General features: G+C 41.7%; 2 protein-coding genes across 13 annotated transcripts in view; both read left to right on the forward strand.

Annotated features, from left to right (window-relative positions):
- LOC143521674 (uncharacterized) overlaps positions 1–22,189 on the forward strand; it is a 74,311-nt gene that overhangs the window by 33,318 nt on the left and 18,804 nt on the right. The window lies entirely within an intron of this gene.
- The window catches only part of LOC143521749 (uncharacterized), a 33,828-nt gene that overhangs the window by 9,830 nt on the left and 1,809 nt on the right, over positions 1–22,189 (forward strand). The window contains exon 2 of the mRNA XM_077015050.1: positions 19,340–21,513. Coding sequence (XP_076871165.1) covers positions 19,375–20,046 — 672 coding nt within the window. The 5' untranslated portion in view covers positions 19,340–19,374 and the 3' untranslated portion in view covers positions 20,047–21,513. The remainder of the gene's footprint in view (positions 1–19,339; positions 21,514–22,189) is intronic.

The following is a 22,189-nucleotide window of genomic DNA, read 5'->3' on the forward strand; positions in this document are numbered from 1 at the left end:
TTCTTCTTTCTTTCTTTCTTATTATTAGGGTTCACACACATAGTGTGGGAAACCTATTGTAATTGCTCGGATTTTTCTTTCTTTTTTCTTCTTATTATTATTTTTCTCCGCATAAAACGCATACTGCAGCCTAGACCGTAAGGCCCAGAGACACCAAACTTGGCAGAATGGTGTAGTCTCTTTGCGAGACCGTGCCAAAGCACAGAGACCCACATTGGCCTGATGGTGGCGCTATAGCGCACCATTTTGCGTTTTGGTCCATATCTTCCAAACCGTATGGCCTAGAAACAAAATTCCACTTCAGGTGCATTCCTTGGCTTCAGACAAACAAAAAAGCCTCAAGAACCATTAAGCTCCGCCTACTTAGATTTTTTGCTAATTTGCATAATATGCAAAACCTACTTTTTTGTACTAGTCCCTGGTTTTTCATCGGATCACCACAACCTTGGTGTCAAAATATTCAGGAGAATCTCATTATCAACGTTGCTTAAAAACATTTTGAGATTTGCATACAGTCTGGTTGTCACATGTCAATCAATAGCTCCAAGGCGTGGCCAAATTTACTTAAACAGCCATATCTCAGCAACGCTTTGACGGATCTTCATAAAATTTTAACCGTTGTTAGGGCACATGACTACGAGGTCATACGTCAAAGCTGGCCACGATTGTCCAATAGGGGGCGCTATAACATGGGAAAAACTGTATCTCAGAAACCATAAGTCACATCAAGCCAAAACTTTACAGGCATCATCAGGGGCCCAAGTGATATCAAGACACACAATGATGACATCATCACTCAAAAAACATGGCCGCCATGAGCCAATTAATTTTTATTTGAATTAATTGGCCATTTGACAGACTTACCATTGGCCAAACAACATGAAACCTCACCACTGTGCATATCCCAGGACTATGTGTCATGCTGTGCAGTTTTAAAACATTTGGCCACTAGGTGGCGCTATTTGTGAAAATCATGCATAACTCCTCCAAATTTTCACTTAGGAACATGCAACTTGTTTCTTTTTATTCCTTGCAGTAGACCTGACAACTTTGCAATTACAAGTCCTATTAAAAAATGCATAGTTTTGTCACATTCATCTATTGTTTGAAAATAGCTATTTACAAACTAGTCATAGGAATTTGATCCAATTATGGAAAAATTGCTATGAGCATAATCAGTAGACTCTGTAGGTAAAAACTGATTAAAAAAATGTTGGATTTTTATTTATCTGATTGGTCCATTTTCCCATTATATCATTGTGGCCATGCCATATATGACCTATATTGCTATAACTCATAAACCATGTAAGTGATCAACTCCCAATCTGAAAGCCTTTTATATCCTGAAGTCCTTGTGAGGTATGCCAAGTTTGGTTCAAATAGGCCGGTCGAGGGCGCTACAGTACCCAAAAACCTAAGAAAACATAAAAACTCATGCTGCAATCTTGTTATGCAGAATACAGACAAGTAATTGGTCTTGTATGATCCAGATCAATAAGTTCTATAACATTGCAATTGCATCTTATAACAAAAAGTGCACTGCCTGACCAGAAATGAACCTTTTATTTCACCAAAATGTCATATTGCATTACTGAGATTAATGAGATATCAGTATGATGGTACTTGGGCTCCATCTAGTGGCCAAACACCGAAACTGACTGAAAACTATTGCTCACATGAAACACCACACAAACACACACTAAGCTGATCTCAGCATGTGATTTAGTTCTGTGATCTGAATCATTTTGCCAATACACATTATTTTGATCCTTTTCGGTCTTTAGTGCCTCAACTGAATCTTTTTTTTTTTACATAAAGTACACAGCCTGACCAGAAACTAACCTTTTAATTCACCAAAATGTCCTATTTCATTACTGACATTAATGAGATATCAGTATGGTAGTACTTGGCCTCCATCTAGTGGCCATATTCTGACTGAAAACTTGCTCACATGAAATACCACACAAACACACACAAAGCTGATCTCAGCATGTGATTTAGTTCTGTGATCTGAATTATTTTGCCAATACTCATTATTTTTATCCTTTTGGCCCTTTAGTGCCCCAATTGAACCTTATTTTGCACATTGATTTATTTGTGCATTTTTTCCACTCAAACAGCTTCATTTTCACATTTAGGGTCTAAAGGACCTTTTGGGCCTCTGCCTATTGAGGCCAAGAAGCCTATTCGTGTGTGAACCCGCCAATTGCCGCTTGCGGCTATATTTATTATTATTTTTCTCCGCATAAAACGCATACTGCAGCCTAGACCGTAAGGCCCAGGGAGACCAAACTTGGCAGACTGGTGTAGTCTGTTTGCGGGACCGTGCTTAAGTACAGACACCCAAATTGGCCTGATGGTGGCGCTATAGCGCAGCATTTTGCGTTTGGGTTCATATCTCCCACCCCGTAGGTCCTAGAAACAAAATTCCACTTCAGGTGCATTCCTTGGCTCCAGACAAACAAAAAAGCCTCAAGAACCATTAAGCTCCGCCTACTTAGATTTTTTGCTAATTTGCATAATATGCAAAACCTACTTTTTCCTACTACTCCTTGGTTTTTCATCGGATCACCACAACCTTGGTGTCAAAATATTCAGGAGAATCTCATTATCAAAGTTGCTTAAAAACATTTTGAGATTTGCATACAGTCTGGTTGTCACATGTCAATCAATAGATCCAAGGAGTGGCCAAATTTACTTAAACAGCCATATCTCAGCAACGCTTTGACGGATCTTCATAAAATTTTAACAGTTGTTAGGGCACATGACTCCGAGGTCATAGGTCAAAGCTGGCCTCGATTGTCCAATAGGGGGCGCTATAACATGGGAAAAACTGTATCTCAGAAACCATTAGTCACATCAAGCCAAAACTTTACAGGCATCATCAGGGGCCCAAGTGATATCAAGACACACAATGATGACATCATCACTCAAAAAACATGGCCGCCATGAGCCAATTAATTTTTATTTGAAATAATTGGCCATTTGACAGACTTACCATTGGCCAAACAACATGAAACCTCACCACTGTGCATATCTCAGGACTATGTGTCATGCTGTGCAGTTTTAAAACATATGGCCACTAGGTGGCGCTATTTGTGAAAATCATGCATAACTCCTCCAAATTTTCACTTAGGAACATGCAGCTTGTTTCATTTTATTCCTTGCAGTAGACCTGACAACTTTGCAATTACAAGTCCTATTAAAAAATGCATACTTTTGTCACATTCATCTATTGTTTGAAAATAGCTATTTACAAACTAGTCATAGGAATTTGATCCAATTATGGAAAAATTGCTATGAGCATAATCAGTAGACTCTGTAGGTAAAAACTGAGTAAAAAAATGTTGGATTTTTATTTTTCTGATTGGTCCATTTTCCCATTATATCATTGTGGCCATGCCATATATGACCTATATTGCTATAACTCATAAACCATGTATGCAATCAATTCCCAATTTGAAAGGCTTTTATATCCTGAAGTCCTTGTGAGGTACGCCAAGTTTGGTCCAAATTGGCCTGTCGGGGGCGCTACAGTACCCAAAAACCTAAGAAAACATAAAAACTCATGCTGCAATCTTGTTATGCAGAATACAGACAAGTAATTGGTCTTGTATTGTCCAGATCAATAAGTTCTATAACATTGCAATTGCATCTTATAACAAAAAGTGCACTGCCTGACCAGAAATGAACCTTTTAATTCACCAAAATGTCATATTGCATTACTGAGATTAATGAGATATCAGTATGGTAGTACTTGGGCTCCATCTACTGGCCAAACATCGGAACGGACTGAAAACTATTTCTCACATGAAATACCACACAAACACACACACAAAGCTGATCTCAGCATGTGATTTAGTTCTGTGATTTGAATAATTTTGCCAATACACATTATTTTGATCCTTTTGGGCCTTTAGTGCCCCAATTGAACATTTTTTTGCACATTGATTTATTTGTGCATTTTTTCCACTCAAACAGCTTCTTTTGGGTCTAAAGGACCTATTGGGTCTATTGCCTATTGAAGCCAAGTGGCCTATTCGTGTGTGAACCCGCCAATTGCCGCTTGCGGCTATATTTATTAGGGTTCACACACGTAGTGTGGGAAACCTATTGTAATTGTCGGGTTTTTAGGGTTCACACACGTAGTGTGGGAAACCTATTGTAATTGTCGGGTTTTTTCTTTCTTATTATTATTATTAGGGTTCACACACGTAGTGTGGGAAACCTATTGTAATTGCTGAGATTTTTCTTATTATTAGGGTTCACACACGTAGTGTGGGAAACCTATTGTAATTGCTCGAATTTTTCTTCTTTTTTTTTTTTCTTCTTATTATTATTATTTTTCTCCGGATAAAACGCATACTGCAGCCTAAACCGTAAGGCCCAGGAAGACCAAACTTGGCAGACTGGTGTAGTCTGTTTGCGGGACCGTGCTAAAGTACAGAGACCCACATTGGCCTGATGGTGGCGCTATAGCGCAGCATTTTGCGTTTTGGTCCATATCTCCCACCCCGTAGGTCGTAGAAACAAAATTCCACTTCAGGTGCATTCCTTGGCTCCAGACAAACAAAAAAGCCTCAAGAACCATTAAGCTCCGCCTACTTAGATTTTTGGCTAATTTGCATAATATGCAAAACCTACTTTTTCATACTAGTCCCTGGTTTTTCATCTGATCACCACAATCTTGGTGTCAAAATATTCACAAGAATCTCATTATCAAGGAACATCAACAAAACTGTGACATTGGTATACAGTCTGGTTGTCACATGTCAATCAATAGCTCTGAGGCGTGGCCAAATTTACTTCAGCAGCTATATCTCAGCAATGCTTTGACCTATCTTTATGAAAATTTATCAGTTGTTAGGGCACATGACTCAGAGGTCACAGGTCAAAGCTGGCCACGATTGTCCAATAGGGGGCGCTATAACATGGGGAAATTTGTTTCTCAGAAACCATTAGTCACATCAAGCCCAAACTTTACAGGCATCATCAGGGGCCCAAGTGGTATCAAGGCACACAATGATGACCTCATCACTCAAAAAACATGGCCGCCATGAGCCAATTAATTTTTATTTGAATTAATTGGCCATTTGACAGACTTACCATTGGCCAAACAACATGAAACCTCAACACTGTGCATATCTCAGGACTATGTGTCATGCTGTGCAGTTTTGAAACATTTGGCCACTAGGTGGCGCTATTTGTGAAAATCATGCATAACTCCTCCAAATTTTCACTTAGGAACATGCAACTTGTTTCTTTTTATTCCTTGCAGTAGACCTGACAACTTTGCAATTACAAGTCCTATTAAAAAATGCATACTTTTGTCACATTCATCAATTGTTTGAAAATAGCTCTTTAAGAACTAGTCATAGGAATTTGATCCAATTATGGCAAAATTGCTATGAGCATAATCAGTAGACTCTGTAGGTAAAAAGTGATTAAAAAAATGTTGGATTTTTATTTTTCTGATTGGTCCATTTTCCCATTATATCATTGTGGCCATGCCATATATGACCTATATTGCTATAACTCATAAACCATGTATGCAATCAACTCCCAATTTAAAAGGCTTTTATATCCTGAAGTCCTTGTGAGGCATGCCAAGTTTGGTTCAAATTGGCCTGTCGGGGGCGCTACAGTACCCAAAAACCTAAGAAAACATAAAAACTCATGCTGCAATCTTGTTATGCAGAATACAGACAAGTAATTGGTCTTGTATGATCCAGATCAATAAGTTCTATAACATTGCAATTGCATCTTATAACAAAAAGTGCACTGCCTGACCAGAAATGAACCTTTTAATTCACCAAAATGTCATATTGCATTACTGAGATTAATGAGATATCAGTATGGTAGTACTTGGGCTCCATCTAGTGGCCATACATTGAAACGAACTGAAAACTATTGCTCACATGAAACACCACACAAAAACACACACAAAGCTGATCTCAGCATGTGATTTAGTTCTGTGATTTGAATCATTTTGCCAATACACATTATTTTGATCCTTTTGGGCCTTTAGTGCCCCAATTGAACATTTTTTTGCACATTGATTTATTTGTGCATTTTTTCCACTCAAACAGCTTCTTTTGGGTCTAAAGGACCTATTGGGTCTATTGCCTATTGAAGCCAAGTGGCCTATTCGTGTGTGAACCCGCCAATTGCCGCTTGCGGCTATATTTAGGGTTCACACACGTAGTGTGGGAAACCTATTGTAATTGCTGAGATTTTTCTTATTATTAGGGTTCACACACGTAGTGTGGGAAACCTATTGTAATTGTCGGGTTTTTTCTTCTTATTAGGGTTCACACACACAGTGTGGGAAACCTATTGTTATTGTCGGGTTTTTTCTTTCTTTCTTTCTTTCTTTCTTATTATTATTTTTCTACTGATAAAACGCATACTGCAGCCTAGACCGTAAGGCCCAGGGAGACCAAACTTGGCAGGATGGTGTAGTCTCTTTGCGAGACCGTGCTAAAGCACAGAGACCCACATTGGCCTGATGGTGGCGCTATAGCGCACCATTTTGCGTTTTGGTCCATATCTCCCAAACCGTAGGGCCTAGAAACAAAATTCCACTTCTGATGGATTCCTTGGCTCAAGCCAAACAAAAAAGCCTCAAGAACCATTAAGCTCCGCCTACTTAGATTTTTTGCTAATTTGCATAATATGCAAAACCTACTTTTTTATACTAGTCCCTGGTTTTTTATCGGATCACCACAACGTTGGTGTCAAAATATTCAGGAGAATCTCATTATCAAAGTTGCTTAAAAACATTTTGAGATTTGCATATAGTCTGGCTGTCACATGTCAATCAATAGCTCCGAGGCGTGGCCAAATTTACTTAAACAGCCATATCTCAGCAATGCTTTGACCGATCTTCATAAAATTTTAACAGTTGTTAGGGCACATGACTCCGAGGTCACAGGTCAAAGCTGGCCACGATTGTCCAATAGGGGGCACTATAACATGGGAAAAACTGTTTCTCAGAAACCATTAGTCACATCAAGCCAAAACTTTACAGGCATCATCAGGGGCCCAAGTGATATCAAGACACACAATGATGACATCATCACTCAAAAAACATGGCCGCCATGAGCCAATAATTTTTTTTTTTAATTAATTGGCCATTTGACAGACTTACCATTGGCCAAACAACATGAAACCTCACCAGTGTGCATATCTCAGGACTATGTGTCTTGCTGTGCAGTTTTGAAACATTTGGCCACTAGGTGGCGCTATTTGTGAAAATCATGCATAACTCCTCCAAATTTTCACTTAGGAACATGCAACTTGTTTATTTTTATTCCTTGCAGTAGACCTGACAACTTTGCAATTACAAGTCCTATTAAAAAATGCATACTTTTGTCACATTCATCAATTGTTTGAAAATAGCTATTTACAAACTAGTCATAGGAATTTGATCCAATTATGGAAAAATTGCTATAAGCATAATCAGTAGACTCTGTAGGTAAAAAGTGATTAAAAGAATTTTGGATTTTTATTTTTCTGATTGGTCCATTTACCCATTATATCATTGTGGCCATGCCATTTATGACCTATATTGCTATAACTCATAAACCATGTATGCAATCAACTCCCAATTTGAATGGCTTTTATATCCTGAAGTCCTTGTGAGGTATGCCAAGTTTGGTTCAAATTGGCCTGTCGGGGGCGCTACAGTACCCAAAAACCTAAGAAAACATAAAAACTCATGCTGCAATCTTGTTATGCAGAATACAGACAATTAATTGGTCTTGTATGATCCAGATCAATAAGTTCTATAACATTGCAATTACATCTTATAACAAAAAGTGCACTGCCTGACCGGAAATGAACCTTTTAATTCACCAAAATGTCATTGCATTACTGAGATTAATGAGATATCAGTATGGTAGTACTTGGGCTCCATCTAGTGGCCAAACACCGAAACTGACTGAAAACTATTGCTCACATGAAATACCACACAAACACACACAAAGCTGATCTCAGCATGTGATTTAGTTCTGTGATCTGACTCAATTTCCCAATACACATTATTTTGATCCTTTTGGGCCTTTAGTGCCCCAATTGAACCTTTTTTTGCACATTAATTTATTTGTGCATTTTTTTCCACTCAAACAGCTTCTTTTCACATTTAGGGTCTAAAGGACCTTTTGGGCCTCTGCCTATTGAGGCCAAGAGGCCTATTCGTGTGTGAACCCGCCAATTGCCGCTTGCGGCTATATTTATTATTATTTTTCTCCGCATAAAACGCATACTGCAGCCTAGACCGTAAGGCCCAGAGACACCAAACTTGGCAGAATGGTGTAGTCTCTTTGCGAGACCGTGCTAAAGCACAGAGACCCACATTGGCCTGATGGTGGCGCTATAGCGCAGCCTTTTGCGTTTTGGTCCATATCTCCCACCACTTAGGTCCTAGAAAAAAAATTCCACTTCAGGTGCATTCCTTGGCTCCAGACAAACAAAAAAGCCTCAAGAACCATTAAGCTCCGCCTACTTAGATTTTTTGCTAATTTGCATAATATGCAAAACCTACTTTTTCCTACTACTCCCTGGTTTTTCATCGGATCACCACAACCTTGGTGTCAAAATATTCAGGAGAATCTCATTATCAAAGTTGCTTAAAAACATTTTGAGATTTGCATACAGTCTGGTTGTCACATGTCAATCAATAGCCCCAAGGCGTGGCCAAATTTACTTAAACAGCCATATCTCAGCAACGCTTTGACGGATCTTCATAAAATTTTAACAGTTGTTAGGGCACATGACTCCGAGGTCATAGGTCAAAGCTGGCCTCGATTGTCCAATAGGGGGCGCTATAACATGGGAAAAACTGTATCTCAGAAACCATTAGTCACATCAAGCCAAAACTTTACAGGCATCATCAGAGGCCCAAGTGATATCAAGACACACAATGATGACATCATCACTCAAAAAACATGGCCGCCATGAGCCAATTAATTTTTATTTGAAATAATTGGCCATTTGACAGACTTACCATTGGCCAAACAACATGAAACCTCACCACTGTGCATATCTCAGGACTATGTGTCATGCTGTGCAGTTTTAAAACATATGGCCACTAGGTGGCGCTATTTGTGAAAATCATGCATAACTCCTCCAAATTTTCACTTAGGAACATGCAGCTTGTTTCATTTTATTCCTTGCAGTAGACCTGACAACTTTGCAATTACAAGTCCTATTAAAAAATGCATACTTTTGTCACATTCATCTATTGTTTGAAAATAGCTATTTACAAACTAGTCATAGGAATTTGATCCAATTATGGAAAAATTGCTATGAGCATAATCAGTAGACTCTGTAGGTAAAAACTGAGTAAAAAAATGTTGGATTTTTATTTTTCTGATTGGTCCATTTTCCCATTATATCATTGTGGCCATGCCATATATGACCTATATTGCTATAACTCATAAACCATGTATGCAATCAATTCCCAATTTGAAAGGCTTTTATATCCTGAAGTCCTTGTGAGGTACGCCAAGTTTGGTTCAAATTGGCCTGTCGGGGGCGCTACAGTAACCAAAAACCTAAGAAAACATAAAAACTCATGCTGCAATCTTGTTATGCAGAATACAGACAAGTAATTGGTCTTGTTATTAGGGGTCCAAGCACCAGTGGTGCTGGAACCCTATTGTATTTGTTCCGATTATTATTATTATTATTATTATTATTATTATTATTATTATTATTATTCTTTTTCTCCGCTAAAATGCGTTGTGCAGCCTAAACCGTAAGACCTACAGACTTCTCCTTTGGCCAACTTGTAGTACTCCTCTCCGCTACTCAGGCGCAACACGCCAGCCCGATCCGACCATAGGTGGCGCTATAGCGCACACAAACGCATGAAAAAGTTTAAACAGGTGTTTCTCCTAAACCGTATGTCCTAGAGACAAAATGTAAACTTCATCTGATCAGGCATGTGCTCATCTAAAAAAAGTTTCATTGAAGCCATATGCTCCGCCCCTTACATGTCGAGTTAATTTGCATAACATGCAAATACGCACACATTTTTGAGCGCGAACTAGTCCCTGGATTTTTCACATACATGCACATATGTGGTATCCAGGCGCTCACAAGAGTCTGAACTTTGATTCTAGCAGAGCAAAAGTGCACATTTCTGCACATGGGCGTGGCCACATACCTCACAAGTCAAAGGTCAAAAAATCCTTCGCCAAAAATCCACATATTCTGTTATATCTCAGGCATGCTTTCACGTATTCACACCAAATTTCACATACATGCACCTATTGGGTGTCTAGACCTGCACATACATTTTGGCAGACATGCACACCTAGGTGGCGCTATAACGGCCAAAAAACTCTCCTGCCCACACCGATTGGCCAAATAACTCCAAACTTGGTACGCATCATCTATATGCAACTACGGCACAGGTCCTTGACCTGCACCATCATATGTCCAATATGGCCGCCGCTATCGACCAATCAGCTTTCAGTCCGCTAAAATGCATCGTGCAGCCTAATCCGTAACACCTACAGACTTCTCCTTTGGCCAACTTGTAGTACTCCTCTCTGCTACTCAGGCGCAACACGCCAGCTCGATCCGCCCATAGGTGGCGCTATAGAGCGCAAAAAATTGTCACGCCTACACCGTATGTCATAAACAAAAAATTCCAATTGCATCTGATCAGTCATCTTCCATTCTACAAAAAATAAATTTGAAGCCATTAGCTCCGCCCCTTACATTTCGAGCTAATTTGCATAATATGCAAATACACACACATTTTTGAGCGCGAACTAGTCCCTGGATTTTTCACATACATGCACATATGTGGTATCAAAATGTTCAGAAGAGTCTGAACTTTGATTCTAGCAGAGCAAAAATGCACATTTCCACACATGGGCGTGGCCACATGCCTCACAAGTCAAAGGTAAAAAAATTCTTCGCCACAAATCCACATAATCTGCTGTATCTCAGGCATGCTTTCACGTATTCACTCCAAATTTCACACACATGTACCTATTGGGTGTCTAGACCTGCACATACATTTTGGCAGACATGCACACCTAGGTGGCGCTATAACGGCCAAAAAACTCTCCTGCCCACACCGATTGCCCAAATAACTCCAAACTTGGTACAAACCACCACAAATGAATGTACTGTGAATATTTTCATTTTTCATGCTGAACATGCATGTTGATCAAAGGTCATTCTTTTCCTCAAAAGAGCTAGAGTTGAGCCTGTAATCGGGTCAGGCCCATTAGCTCAATGGGTAGAGCAAGGTGCTCCCAGCTACAATGCATGAGGACAATGGCGGTTCGAATCCCATGTCGGGCAGCACACCACCATAAGTTTAAAAAGCTGCAATTTAGATTCTGTTTTTTTAGCAGGCACTTCATTCACGAACGTGCTTCATATACTTTCATATACATTTCATATACCTTTACATGATGTACCAGTGGGTGCGCAAATCTTGCCAAACCTCAGCTTGGACCCCGTAATTGCCGCTTGCGGCTATATTTATTAGGGTTCACACACGTAGTGTGGGAAACCTATTGTAATTGTCGGGTTTTTTCTTCTTATTATTATTATTATTATTTTTCTCCGCATAAAACGCATACTGCAGCCTAGACCGTAAAGGCCAGAGACACCAAACTTGGCAGAATGGTGTAGTCTCTTTGCGAGACCGTGCTAAAGCACAGAGACCCACATTGGCCTGATGGTGGCGCTATAGCGCACCATTTTGCGTTTTGGTCCATATCTCCCAAACCGTAGGGCCTAGAAACAAAATTCCACTTCTGATGTATTCCTTGGCTCAAGCCAAACAAAAAAGCCTCAAGAACCATTAAGCTCCGCCTACTTAGATTTTTTGCTAATTTGCATAATATGCAAAACCTACTTTTTTGTACTAGTCCCTGGTTTTTCATCGGATCACCACAACCTTGGTGTCAAAATATTCAGGAGAATCTCATTATCAACGTTGCTTAAAAACATTTTGAGATTTGCATACAGTCTGGTTGTCACATGTCAATCAATAGCTCCAAGGCGTGGCCAAATTTACTTAAACAGCCATATCTCAGCAACGCTTTGACGGATCTTCATAAAACTTTAACAGTTGTTAGGGCACATGACTCCGAGGTCATAGGTCAAAGCTGGCCACGATCGTCCAATAGGGGGCGCTATAACATGGGAAAAACTGTATCTCAGAAACCATTAGTCACATCAAGCCAAAACTTTACAGGCATCATCAGGGGCCCAAGTGATATCAAGACACACAATGATGACATCATCACTCAAAAAACATGGCCGCCATGAGCCAATTAATTTTTATTTGAATTAATTGGCCATTTGACAGACTTACCATTGGCCAAACAACATGAAACCTCACCACTGTGCATATCTTAGGACTATGTGTCATGCTGTGCAGTTTTGAAACATTTGGCCACTAGGTGGCGCTATTTGTGAAAATCATGCATAACTCCTCCAAATTTTCACTTAGGAACATGCAACTTGTTTCTTTTTATTCCTTGCAGTAGACCTGACAACTTTGCAATTACAAGTCCTATTAAAAAATGCATACTTTTGTCACATTCATCTATTGTTTGAAAATAGCTATTTACAAACTAGTCATAGGAATTTGATCCAATTATGGAAAAATTGCTATGAGCATAATCAGTAGACTCTGTAGGTAAAAACTGAGTAAAAAAATGTTGGATTTTTATTTTTCTGATTGGTCCATTTTCCCATTATATCATTGTGGCCATGCCATATATGACCTATATTGCTATAACTCATAAACCATGTATGCAATCAATTCCCAATTTGAAAGGCTTTTATATCCTGAAGTCCGTGTGAGGTATGCCAAGTTTGGTTCAAATTGGCCTGTCGGGGGCGCTACAGTACCCAAAAACCTAAGAAAACATAAAAACTCATGCTGCAATCTTGTTATGCAGAATACAGACAAGTAATTGGTCTTGTATGATCCAGATCAATAAGTTCTATAACATTGCAATTGCATCTTATAACAAAAAGTGCACTGCCTGACCAGAAATGAACCTTTTAATTCACCAAAATGTCATATTGCATTACTGAGATTAATGAGATATCAGTATGGTAGTACTTGGGCTCCATCTAGTGGCCAAACATCGGAACGGACTGAAAACTATTTCTCACATGAAATACCACACAAACACACACACAAAGCTGATCTCAGCATGTGATTTAGTTCTGTGATTTGAATCATTTTGCCAATACACATTATTTTGATCCTTTTGGGCCTTTAGTGCCCCAATTGAACATTTTTTTGCACATTGATTTATTTGTGCATTTTTTCCACTCAAACAGCTTCTTTTGGGTCTAAAGGACCTATTGGGTCTATTGCCTATTGAAGCCAAGTGGCCTATTCGTGTGTGAACCCGCCAATTGCCGCTTGCGGCTATATTTATTATTATTATTCTTTTTCTCCGCTAAAACGCGTCGTGCAGCCTAAACCGTAAGTCCTACAGACTTCTCCTTTGGCCAACTTGTAGTACTCCTCTCCGCTACTCAGGCGCAACACGCCAGCCCGATCCGACCATAGGTGGCGCTATAGCGCACAAAATCGCATAAAAAAGTTTACACAGGTGTTTCTCCTACACCGTATGTCCTAGAGATAAAATTCAAACTGCATCTGATCAGGCATGAGCTCATCTAAAAAAAGTTCCATTGAAGCTATATGCTCCGCCCCTTACATGTCGAGCTAATTTGCATAATATGCAAATTTGCACAAATTTTTGAGCGCATACTAGTCCCTGGATTTTTCACATACATGCACATATGTGATATCCAGGCGCTCAGAAGAGTCTGAACTTTAATTATTATGGAGCCAAAGTGCACATTTCTGCACATGGGCGTGGCCACATGCATCACAAGTCAAGCGTAGAAAATTCCTTCGCCAAAAATCCACATATTCTGCTATATCTCAGGCATACTTTCATGTATTCACTCCAAATTTCACACACATGTACCTATTGGGTGTCTAGACCTGCACATGCATTTTGGCAGACATGCACATCTAGGTGGCGCTATAACGGCCAAAAAACTCTCCTGCCCACACCGATTGGCCAAATAACTCCAAACTTGGTACGCATCATCTATATGCACCTATGACACAGGTCCTTGACCTGCACCATCATATGTCCAATATGGCCGCCGCTATTGACCAATCAGCTTTCAGTACACCTTTCACAAGCTTTTCATATGCCAATTTTTTTTCTGCCTTAAAACGCGTTGTGCAGCCTAAACCGTAAGACCTACAGACTTCTCCTTTGGCCAACTTGTAGTACTCCTCTCCGCTACTCAGGCGCAACGCGCCAGCCCGATCCGACCATAGGTGGCGCTATAGCGCACAAAAACGCATGAAAAAGTTTAAACTGGTGTTTCTCCTAAACCGTATGTCCTAGAGACAAAATGTAAACTTCACCTGATCAGGCATGTGCTCATCTAAAAAAAGTTCCATTAAAGCCATATGCTCCGCCCCTTACATGTCGAGCTAATTTGCATAATATGCAAATTTGCACAAATTTTTGAGCGCGTACTAGTCCCTGGATTTTTCACATACATGCACATATGTGGTATCCAGGCGCTCACAAGAGTCTGAACTTTAATTGTTATGGAGCCAAAGTGCACATTTCTGCACATGGGCGTGGCCACATGCATCACAAGTCAAGCGTAGAAAATTCCTTCGCCAAAAATCCACATATTCTGCTGTATCTCAGGCATACTTTCATGTATTCACTCCAAATTTCACACACATGTACCTATTGGGTGTCTAGACCGGTACATACATTTTGGCAGACATGCACACCTAGGTGGCGCTATAACGGCCAAAAAACTCTCCTGCCCACACCGATTGGCCAAATAACTCCAAACTTGGTACGCATCATCTATATGCACCTATGACACAGGTCCTTGACCTGCACCATCATATGTCCAATATGGCCGCCGCTATCGACCAATCAGCTTTCAGTTCACATTTCACAAGCTTATCATAAGCCAATCAACATGAAACTCACATATTATGTTCATCTACACACCCTCTAAGACATACTCAAGTATGACGGGAATTGCACCACTAGGTGGCGCTATACTAGAATTTCCTGAATTACCCCTACATCTTTCTTACACATGCACACACATGCAATGGCCTACCTATAGGGTTTCATATACACATTGCTTCACCCATACCTACCCAGTGATTACACACACATGCTTACGCATCTCAGGCGTGCCAGATGGTGCCCATACCCTGTGCTTGGACCCCGTAATTGCCGCTTGCGGCTATATTTATTATTATTATTATTATTATTATTCTTTTTCTCCGCTAAAACGCGTCGTGCAGCCTAAACCGTAAGTCCTACAGACTTCTCCTTTGGCCAACTTGTAGTACTCCTCTCCGCTACTCAGGCGCAACACGCCAGCCCGATCCGACCATAGGTGGCGCTATAGCGCACAAAATCGCATGAAAAAGTTTACACAGGTGTTTCTCCTACACCGTATGTCCTAGAGATAAAATTCAAACTGCATCTGATCAGGCATGAGCTCATCTAAAAAAAGTTCCATTGAAGCTATATGCTCCGCCCCTTACATGTCGAGCTAATTTGCATAATATGCAAATACACACACATTTTTGAGCGCGTACTAGTCCCTGGATTTTTCACATACATGCACATATGTGGTATCCAGGCGCTCACAAGAGTCTGAACTTTAATTGTTATGGAGCCAAAGTGCACATTTCTGCACATGGGCGTGGCCACATGCCTCACAAGTCAAAGGTCGAAAAATCCTTCGCCAAAAATGCACATATTCTGCTGTATCTCAGGCATGCTTTGACAGATTTACACCAAATTTCACACACATGTACCTATTGGGTGTCTAGACCGGCACATACATTTTGGCAGACATGCACACCTAGGTGGCGCTATAACGGCCAAAAAACTCTCCTGCCCACACCGATTGGCCAAATAACTCCAAACTTGGTACGCATCATCTATCTGCACCTATGACACAGGTCCTTGACCTGCACCATCATATGTCCAATATGGCCGCCGCTATCGACCAATCAGCTTTCAGTACACCTTTCACAAGCTTATCATATGCCAATCAACATGAAACTCACATATTATGTTCATCTACACACCCTCTAATACATATCAAAGTATGACGGGAATTGCACCACTAGGTGGCGCTATACTAGAAATTCCTGAATTACTCCTACATGCTTTCATGTAGAAGGACAATCATGATCTCATATGATTCTATGCAAAATCACTAACAACTTTGTAATTGCAAGTGCTTTGCAAAAAAGTACAGATTTTTGTGTATAATCCAATACATATAATTTACACTTTTCATACTAGTCCTAGGATTTTCACTCCATCACCTCAAATCACATATTATAATATCCAGCAGCATGTGAAATACAAAACTGGTGGAACAAATTCTAAGATTCTTGCAATTTAATATTTTTCTTATGCATCACAATGGTACCGTCATGACATATGAACTGCATATTTCAAAAACTCCCCTATATAATGTCTGATTGTTATGAAAATGGACAGACACATTCAGAAGACCACTGAGGTGATATCTGCCAAGTTTGTGCCAAATCCATCCACAAATGGTTGTACTGTGAATATTTTCATTTTCTATGCTGAACATGCATGCAGATCAAAGGTCATTCTTTTCCTCAAAAGAGTTAGAGTTGAGCCTGTAATCCAGTCAGACCCATTAGCTCAATGGGTAGAGCAATGTGCTCCCAGCCACAATGCACGTGGACAACGGGGGTTCGAATCCCACGTTGGGCAGTATTCCACCATAAGTTTAAAAAGCTGCCATTTCGATTCTGTTTTTTGAGCAGGTACTTCATTCACGAACGTGCTTCATATACTTTCATGTACATTTCATAAAGCTTTACATAATGTTGTGCCAGTGGGTGCAAAATCTTGCCAAACCTCAGCTTGGACCCCGTAATTGCCGCTTGCGGCTATATTTATTATTATTATTTTTCTCCGCATAAAACGCATACTGCAGCCTAGACCGTAAGGCCCAGAGACACCAAACTTGGCAGAATGGTGTAGTCTCTTTGCGAGACCGTGCCAAAGCACAGAGACCCACATTGGCCTGATGGTGGCGCTATAGCGCACCATTTTGCGTTTTGGTCCATATCTCCCAAACCGTAGGGCCTAGACACAAAATTCCACTTCAGGTGCATTCCTTGGCTTCAGACAAACAAAAAAGCCTCAAGAACCATTAAGCTCCGCCTACTTAGATTTTTTGCTAATTTGCATAATATGCAAAACCTACTTTTTTATACTAGTCCCTGGTTTTTCATCGGATCACCACAACCTTGGTGTCAAAATATTCAGGAGAATCTCATTATCAAAGTTGCTTAAAAACATTTTGAGATTTGCATACAGTCTGGTTGTCACATGTCAATCAATAGCTCCAAGGCGTGGCCAAATTTACTTAAACAGCCATATCTCAGCAACGCTTTGACGGATCTTCATAAAATTTTAACAGTTGTTAGGGCACATGACTCCGAGGTCATAGGTCAAAGCTGGCCTCGATTGTCCAATAGGGGGCGCTATAACATGGGAAAAACTGTATCTCAGAAACCATTAGTCACATCAAGCCAAAACTTTACAGGCATCATCAGAGGCCCAAGTGATATCAAGACACACAATGATGACATCATCACTCAAAAAACATGGCCGCCATGAGCCAATTAATTTTTATTTGAAATAATTGGCCATTTGACAGACTTACCATTGGCCAAACAACATGAAACCTCACCACTGTGCATATCTCAGGACTATGTGTCATGCTGTGCAGTTTTAAAACATATGGCCACTAGGTGGCGCTATTTGTGAAAATCATGCATAACTCCTCCAAATTTTCACTTAGGAACATGCAGCTTGTTTCATTTTATTCCTTGCAGTAGACCTGACAACTTTGCAATTACAAGTCCTATTAAAAAATGCATACTTTTGTCACATTCATCTATTGTTTGAAAATAGCTATTTACAAACTAGTCATAGGAATTTGATCCAATTATGGAAAAATTGCTATCACCATAATCAGTAGACTCTGTAGGTAAAAACTGAGTAAAAAAATGTTGGATTTTTATTTTTCTGATTGGTCCATTTTCCCATTATATCATTGTGGCCATGCCATATATGACCTATATTGCTATAACTCATAAACCATGTATGCAATCAATTCCCAATTTGAAAGGCTTTTATATCCTGAAGTCCTTGTGAGGTATGCCAAGTTTGGTTCAAATTGGCCTGTCGGGGGCGCTACAGTACCCAAAAACCTAAGAAAACATAAAAACTCATGCTGCAATCTTGTTATGCAGAATACAGACAAGTAATTGGTCTTGTATGATCCAGATCAATAAGTTCTATAACATTGCAATTGCATCTTATAACAAAAAGTGCACTGCCTGACCAGAAATGAACCTTTTATTTCACCAAAATGTCATATTGCATTACTGAGATTAATGAGATATCACTATGGTAGTACTTGGGCTCCATCTAGTGGCCAAACATCGGAACGGACTGAAAACTATTTCTCACATGAAATACCACACAAACACACACACAAAGCTGATCTCAGCATGTGATTTAGTTCTGTGATTTGAATCATTTTGCCAATACACATTATTTTGATCCTTTTGGGCCTTTAGTGCCCCAATTGAACATTTTTTTGCACATTGATTTATTTGTGCATTTTTTCCACTCAAACAGCTTCTTTTGGGTCTAAAGGACCTATTGGGTCTATTGCCTATTGAAGCCAAGTGGCCTATTCGTGTGTGAACCCGCCAATTGCCGCTTGCGGCTATATTTTTACTATAATGTCCACTGTTCTTGGAGTTCAGGTACAACCTTGTGCACTAATTGCTATATTTGGGGTTTTAGACCGCTCTGTCGCACTTGGCACTATGCAAAGAGGCATTATAGCTTTTACTTCCTTATTAGTGTCACGCTACGGTCCCCGAACCCTTCCTTTGGGGCGTGTGTTAACGTAGTCTGCGTCTACTCATCTGCGTCAGTGTATCTCCGTGGATGCGGGTGCGTCTTGTCATTATCCGTCTCACCTGTGGCTCGTCTCGTCATCACGTGGGGTTGATGTGGTCTGTCTATTTAATGTGCGTTCGCGCAGTGTCTTGTGCTCGTCGTTGTCTAATGTATACACGTCTCCGTTGTTATTTGAGTGTTTATCGTGCATTATTGCGCAAAGTAAGTGTTACAATAAAAGTGACGTCTGTCGCAACAAGGACTCTGTGTCTCGTCCGTCTGCCGCCGCCCAGCGTCACAGAACGACGAGCCGTTTGAGACACCGAAGATGCCAGGATACGCCACCCGGCCCAAGAGGAGTCAGAGACCCAGCCGGCGCCACCATGCCTCTGCTCCTGCCCAACACCGCGCGGCCACCGTAACTCCCGAACTGATGGAGCAGGACCCGTTATGCAGCATAATGCTGCTTCGGTCTTGGGAGGCCAAGACGGTGGAAATGGCGGAGTATTTCCGCCAGACCGCGGTGCGGATGTGGAGGGAGCGACACCCCTGTCCCACCAGAGACCTCTCGCCCCTGAGGGTAGGCTCCCTCGAACTCTGCTCCACAGAGAAGACTCCTGAGAGCGAGTTCGAGGGGGAGGAATCAGAGGGCGAGGAGGAAGAGGAAGATCAGGCTCCCTCGGTTTGTTCCGCCTCCACCGTGGACTACGGTGAGGAGGAGGACTACCCTCCATTCGTTTGCTACGCCCCCACGGTGGACTATGGTGGGGGAGAGGGGAACGAGGAGGACTACCCTCCATCCAAGTGCTCCGCACCTGCCGTGGGCTACGGTGAGGAAGAGGAGGAGGAAGACTACGATTACCCTCCATCCGAGTGCTCCGCACCTGCCGTGGTCTACGGGGAGGAAGAGGAGGAGGAAGACGACGAATACCCTCCGTCAGAATGCTCCGCACCAGCCGTGGGCTACGATGAGGAGGTGGAGCAGTCCGCCTCCCTCTGAGTGTTCCGATGGGATTATAAAGGAGAGGTGGATACCAGAGACGGTCCCATCCTCCGATCGCTCCGGAGGAGAGAAGATGGACTGCTCCCGGGGTGGCAGCCCGGAGCAGTTCATGGAGTGGGACCAAGGAGAAGAGGAGGAGGAGATGGAGACCGCAGGGAATCTCCCAGGCGGTCCGCTTGGGGCGTCGGCCGGCCGCGCTGCACCCGGCGCCTACGCCGGTCGCGCTGCACCCGGCACGTCCGCCGGTCACGCTGCACCCGGCACGTTCGCCGGTCGCGCTGCACCCTGTCGCGCTGGACTCTGTGTCTCGTCCGTCTGCCGCCACCCAGCGTCACAATTAGCAAGTCGCTGCTTATTGTTACTTTTGGAAATCTACCAAGCCCCCTTCTATTTCTTGTTGGCTGAGGGATGTCATGTTTTTTTTTTTAATTAGAAAAAATAAGGTACACACAAAAAGGGTGTACAGATAAATTTTTCCGGAAATGGCAGCCCTTTATATCCTATTTTTCCAACTTAAAGGTATTACCTGGTTGAATGTGTGCTTCCATACAAGTGTTGTGGCCTTTCTGTAGCTATTGCTATTGGCAGTGTGCGTGTTGATTGTGGTGAGCTATGATGGGACATGGGGGGGCATTTTTGTTTTTGAAATGAAATGAAATGTGCCATATTTTGTCAATTGTGATTTTTACACCCCAATCGAAATTTGTCCTCCGCTTTTAACCCATCTGTGCAGTCAGAACACACACACACTAGTGATTACTAGGGGGCTGTGGATCACACATGCCCAGAGCGGTGGGCAGCCCTAGCCCGGCGCCCGGGGAGCTGTTGGGGTTGGGTGCCTTGCTCAAGGGCACCTCAGTCATGGCCTGTCTGGGAATCGAACCCACGACCCTCCGGTCACAAGACCAGTTCCCTAACTGCCAGGCCATGACTGCCCCTATATTGTGTGTGTTCTATTATAAAACCTGGTTGATGTGTGGTGGAAAAATGGAGAAAGTTATGGAGATATTCTGTATATAAATGTGATGTTGTATTGTGCTTACTTTGACTTTCTCCTAATAAAATGTTTCTGAAAAAAAAAAAGAAAGAAAGCTTTGTAGCCCCAAATTTTTGTATTGGATGGAAAATTGTGATAAAAAATCGAAATCGTGATTTTATGCAAAAAATCGTGATAAAATTTTTTTTCCCATATCGCTCACCCCTACTGCCAACCCGCACTGCCTGTGGTCTTCGGGTCAAGAAGTCTAGCAGCCAGTTGCACAGTGATGTGCTCAGCCCCAGACTGTCCAGTTTGTGAATGAGCTGTTGGGGGATGATTGTATTGAATGCCGAACTGAAGTCAAGGAACAGCATTCTGACGTAGGTGTCCTTCCTGTCCAGGTGTGTGAGGGCTGAGTGTAAAGCAGTGGAGATGGTATCAGAGAGGTGTTATAGATGTCCGTAAAGACCTCTGCGAGTTCCCAGGTACAGATCTTCAGCACACGACCAGGAATGTTGTCAGACCCTGGAGCTTTCAGAGTATTGATCTTGCTGAAAGCTCTCCACACGGTGTCCAGAGACAGCCTCAGCACCTGGTCACCAGGAGGAGGGATGGATTTTTGAGCGGATGCGTTGTTGAGCGGTTCAAACCGTGCGAAGAATCCGTTCAGGTCATTTAGCAGACAAATGGTGCTGTCACAGGTCTGCAGATAGGGTTTGTAGCCCGTGATCTTCTGCATTCCCTGCCAAAGATTCTGTGTGTCTCTGCTGTCACTTAAGCGTTGAGATATCCTCTTGGAGTACTGCCTCTTCGCTTCCCTGATGCCATGGGACAGGTTGGCCCTAGCTGTCTTCAGACCTTCCTGGTCTCCTGCTGTGAAGGCAGCATTCCTGGCCTTCAGGAGTCTGTGGACCTCTCCTGTCAGCCATGGATTCTGGTTAGCACGAACAGTGATGGTCTTGAGGTCAGTCACATCATCAATGCACTTGGTGATGTAGGCCGAGACAGTTTCTGAGTATTCATGAATGTTTGTTGTGGAATTGTGGGTAGCAGCCTCCCTAAACATATTCTAGTCTGTCATGCTGAAACAGTCCTGAAGTGCCTCTGAGGAACCATCCGGCCACACTCGTACCTGCTTAAGAACTGGTTTGGTGACTTTAA

The sequence above is a fragment of the Brachyhypopomus gauderio genome, chromosome 1, assembly GCF_052324685.1.
Source record: "Brachyhypopomus gauderio isolate BG-103 chromosome 1, BGAUD_0.2, whole genome shotgun sequence".
Lineage (NCBI taxonomy): Eukaryota > Metazoa > Chordata > Actinopteri > Gymnotiformes > Hypopomidae > Brachyhypopomus > Brachyhypopomus gauderio.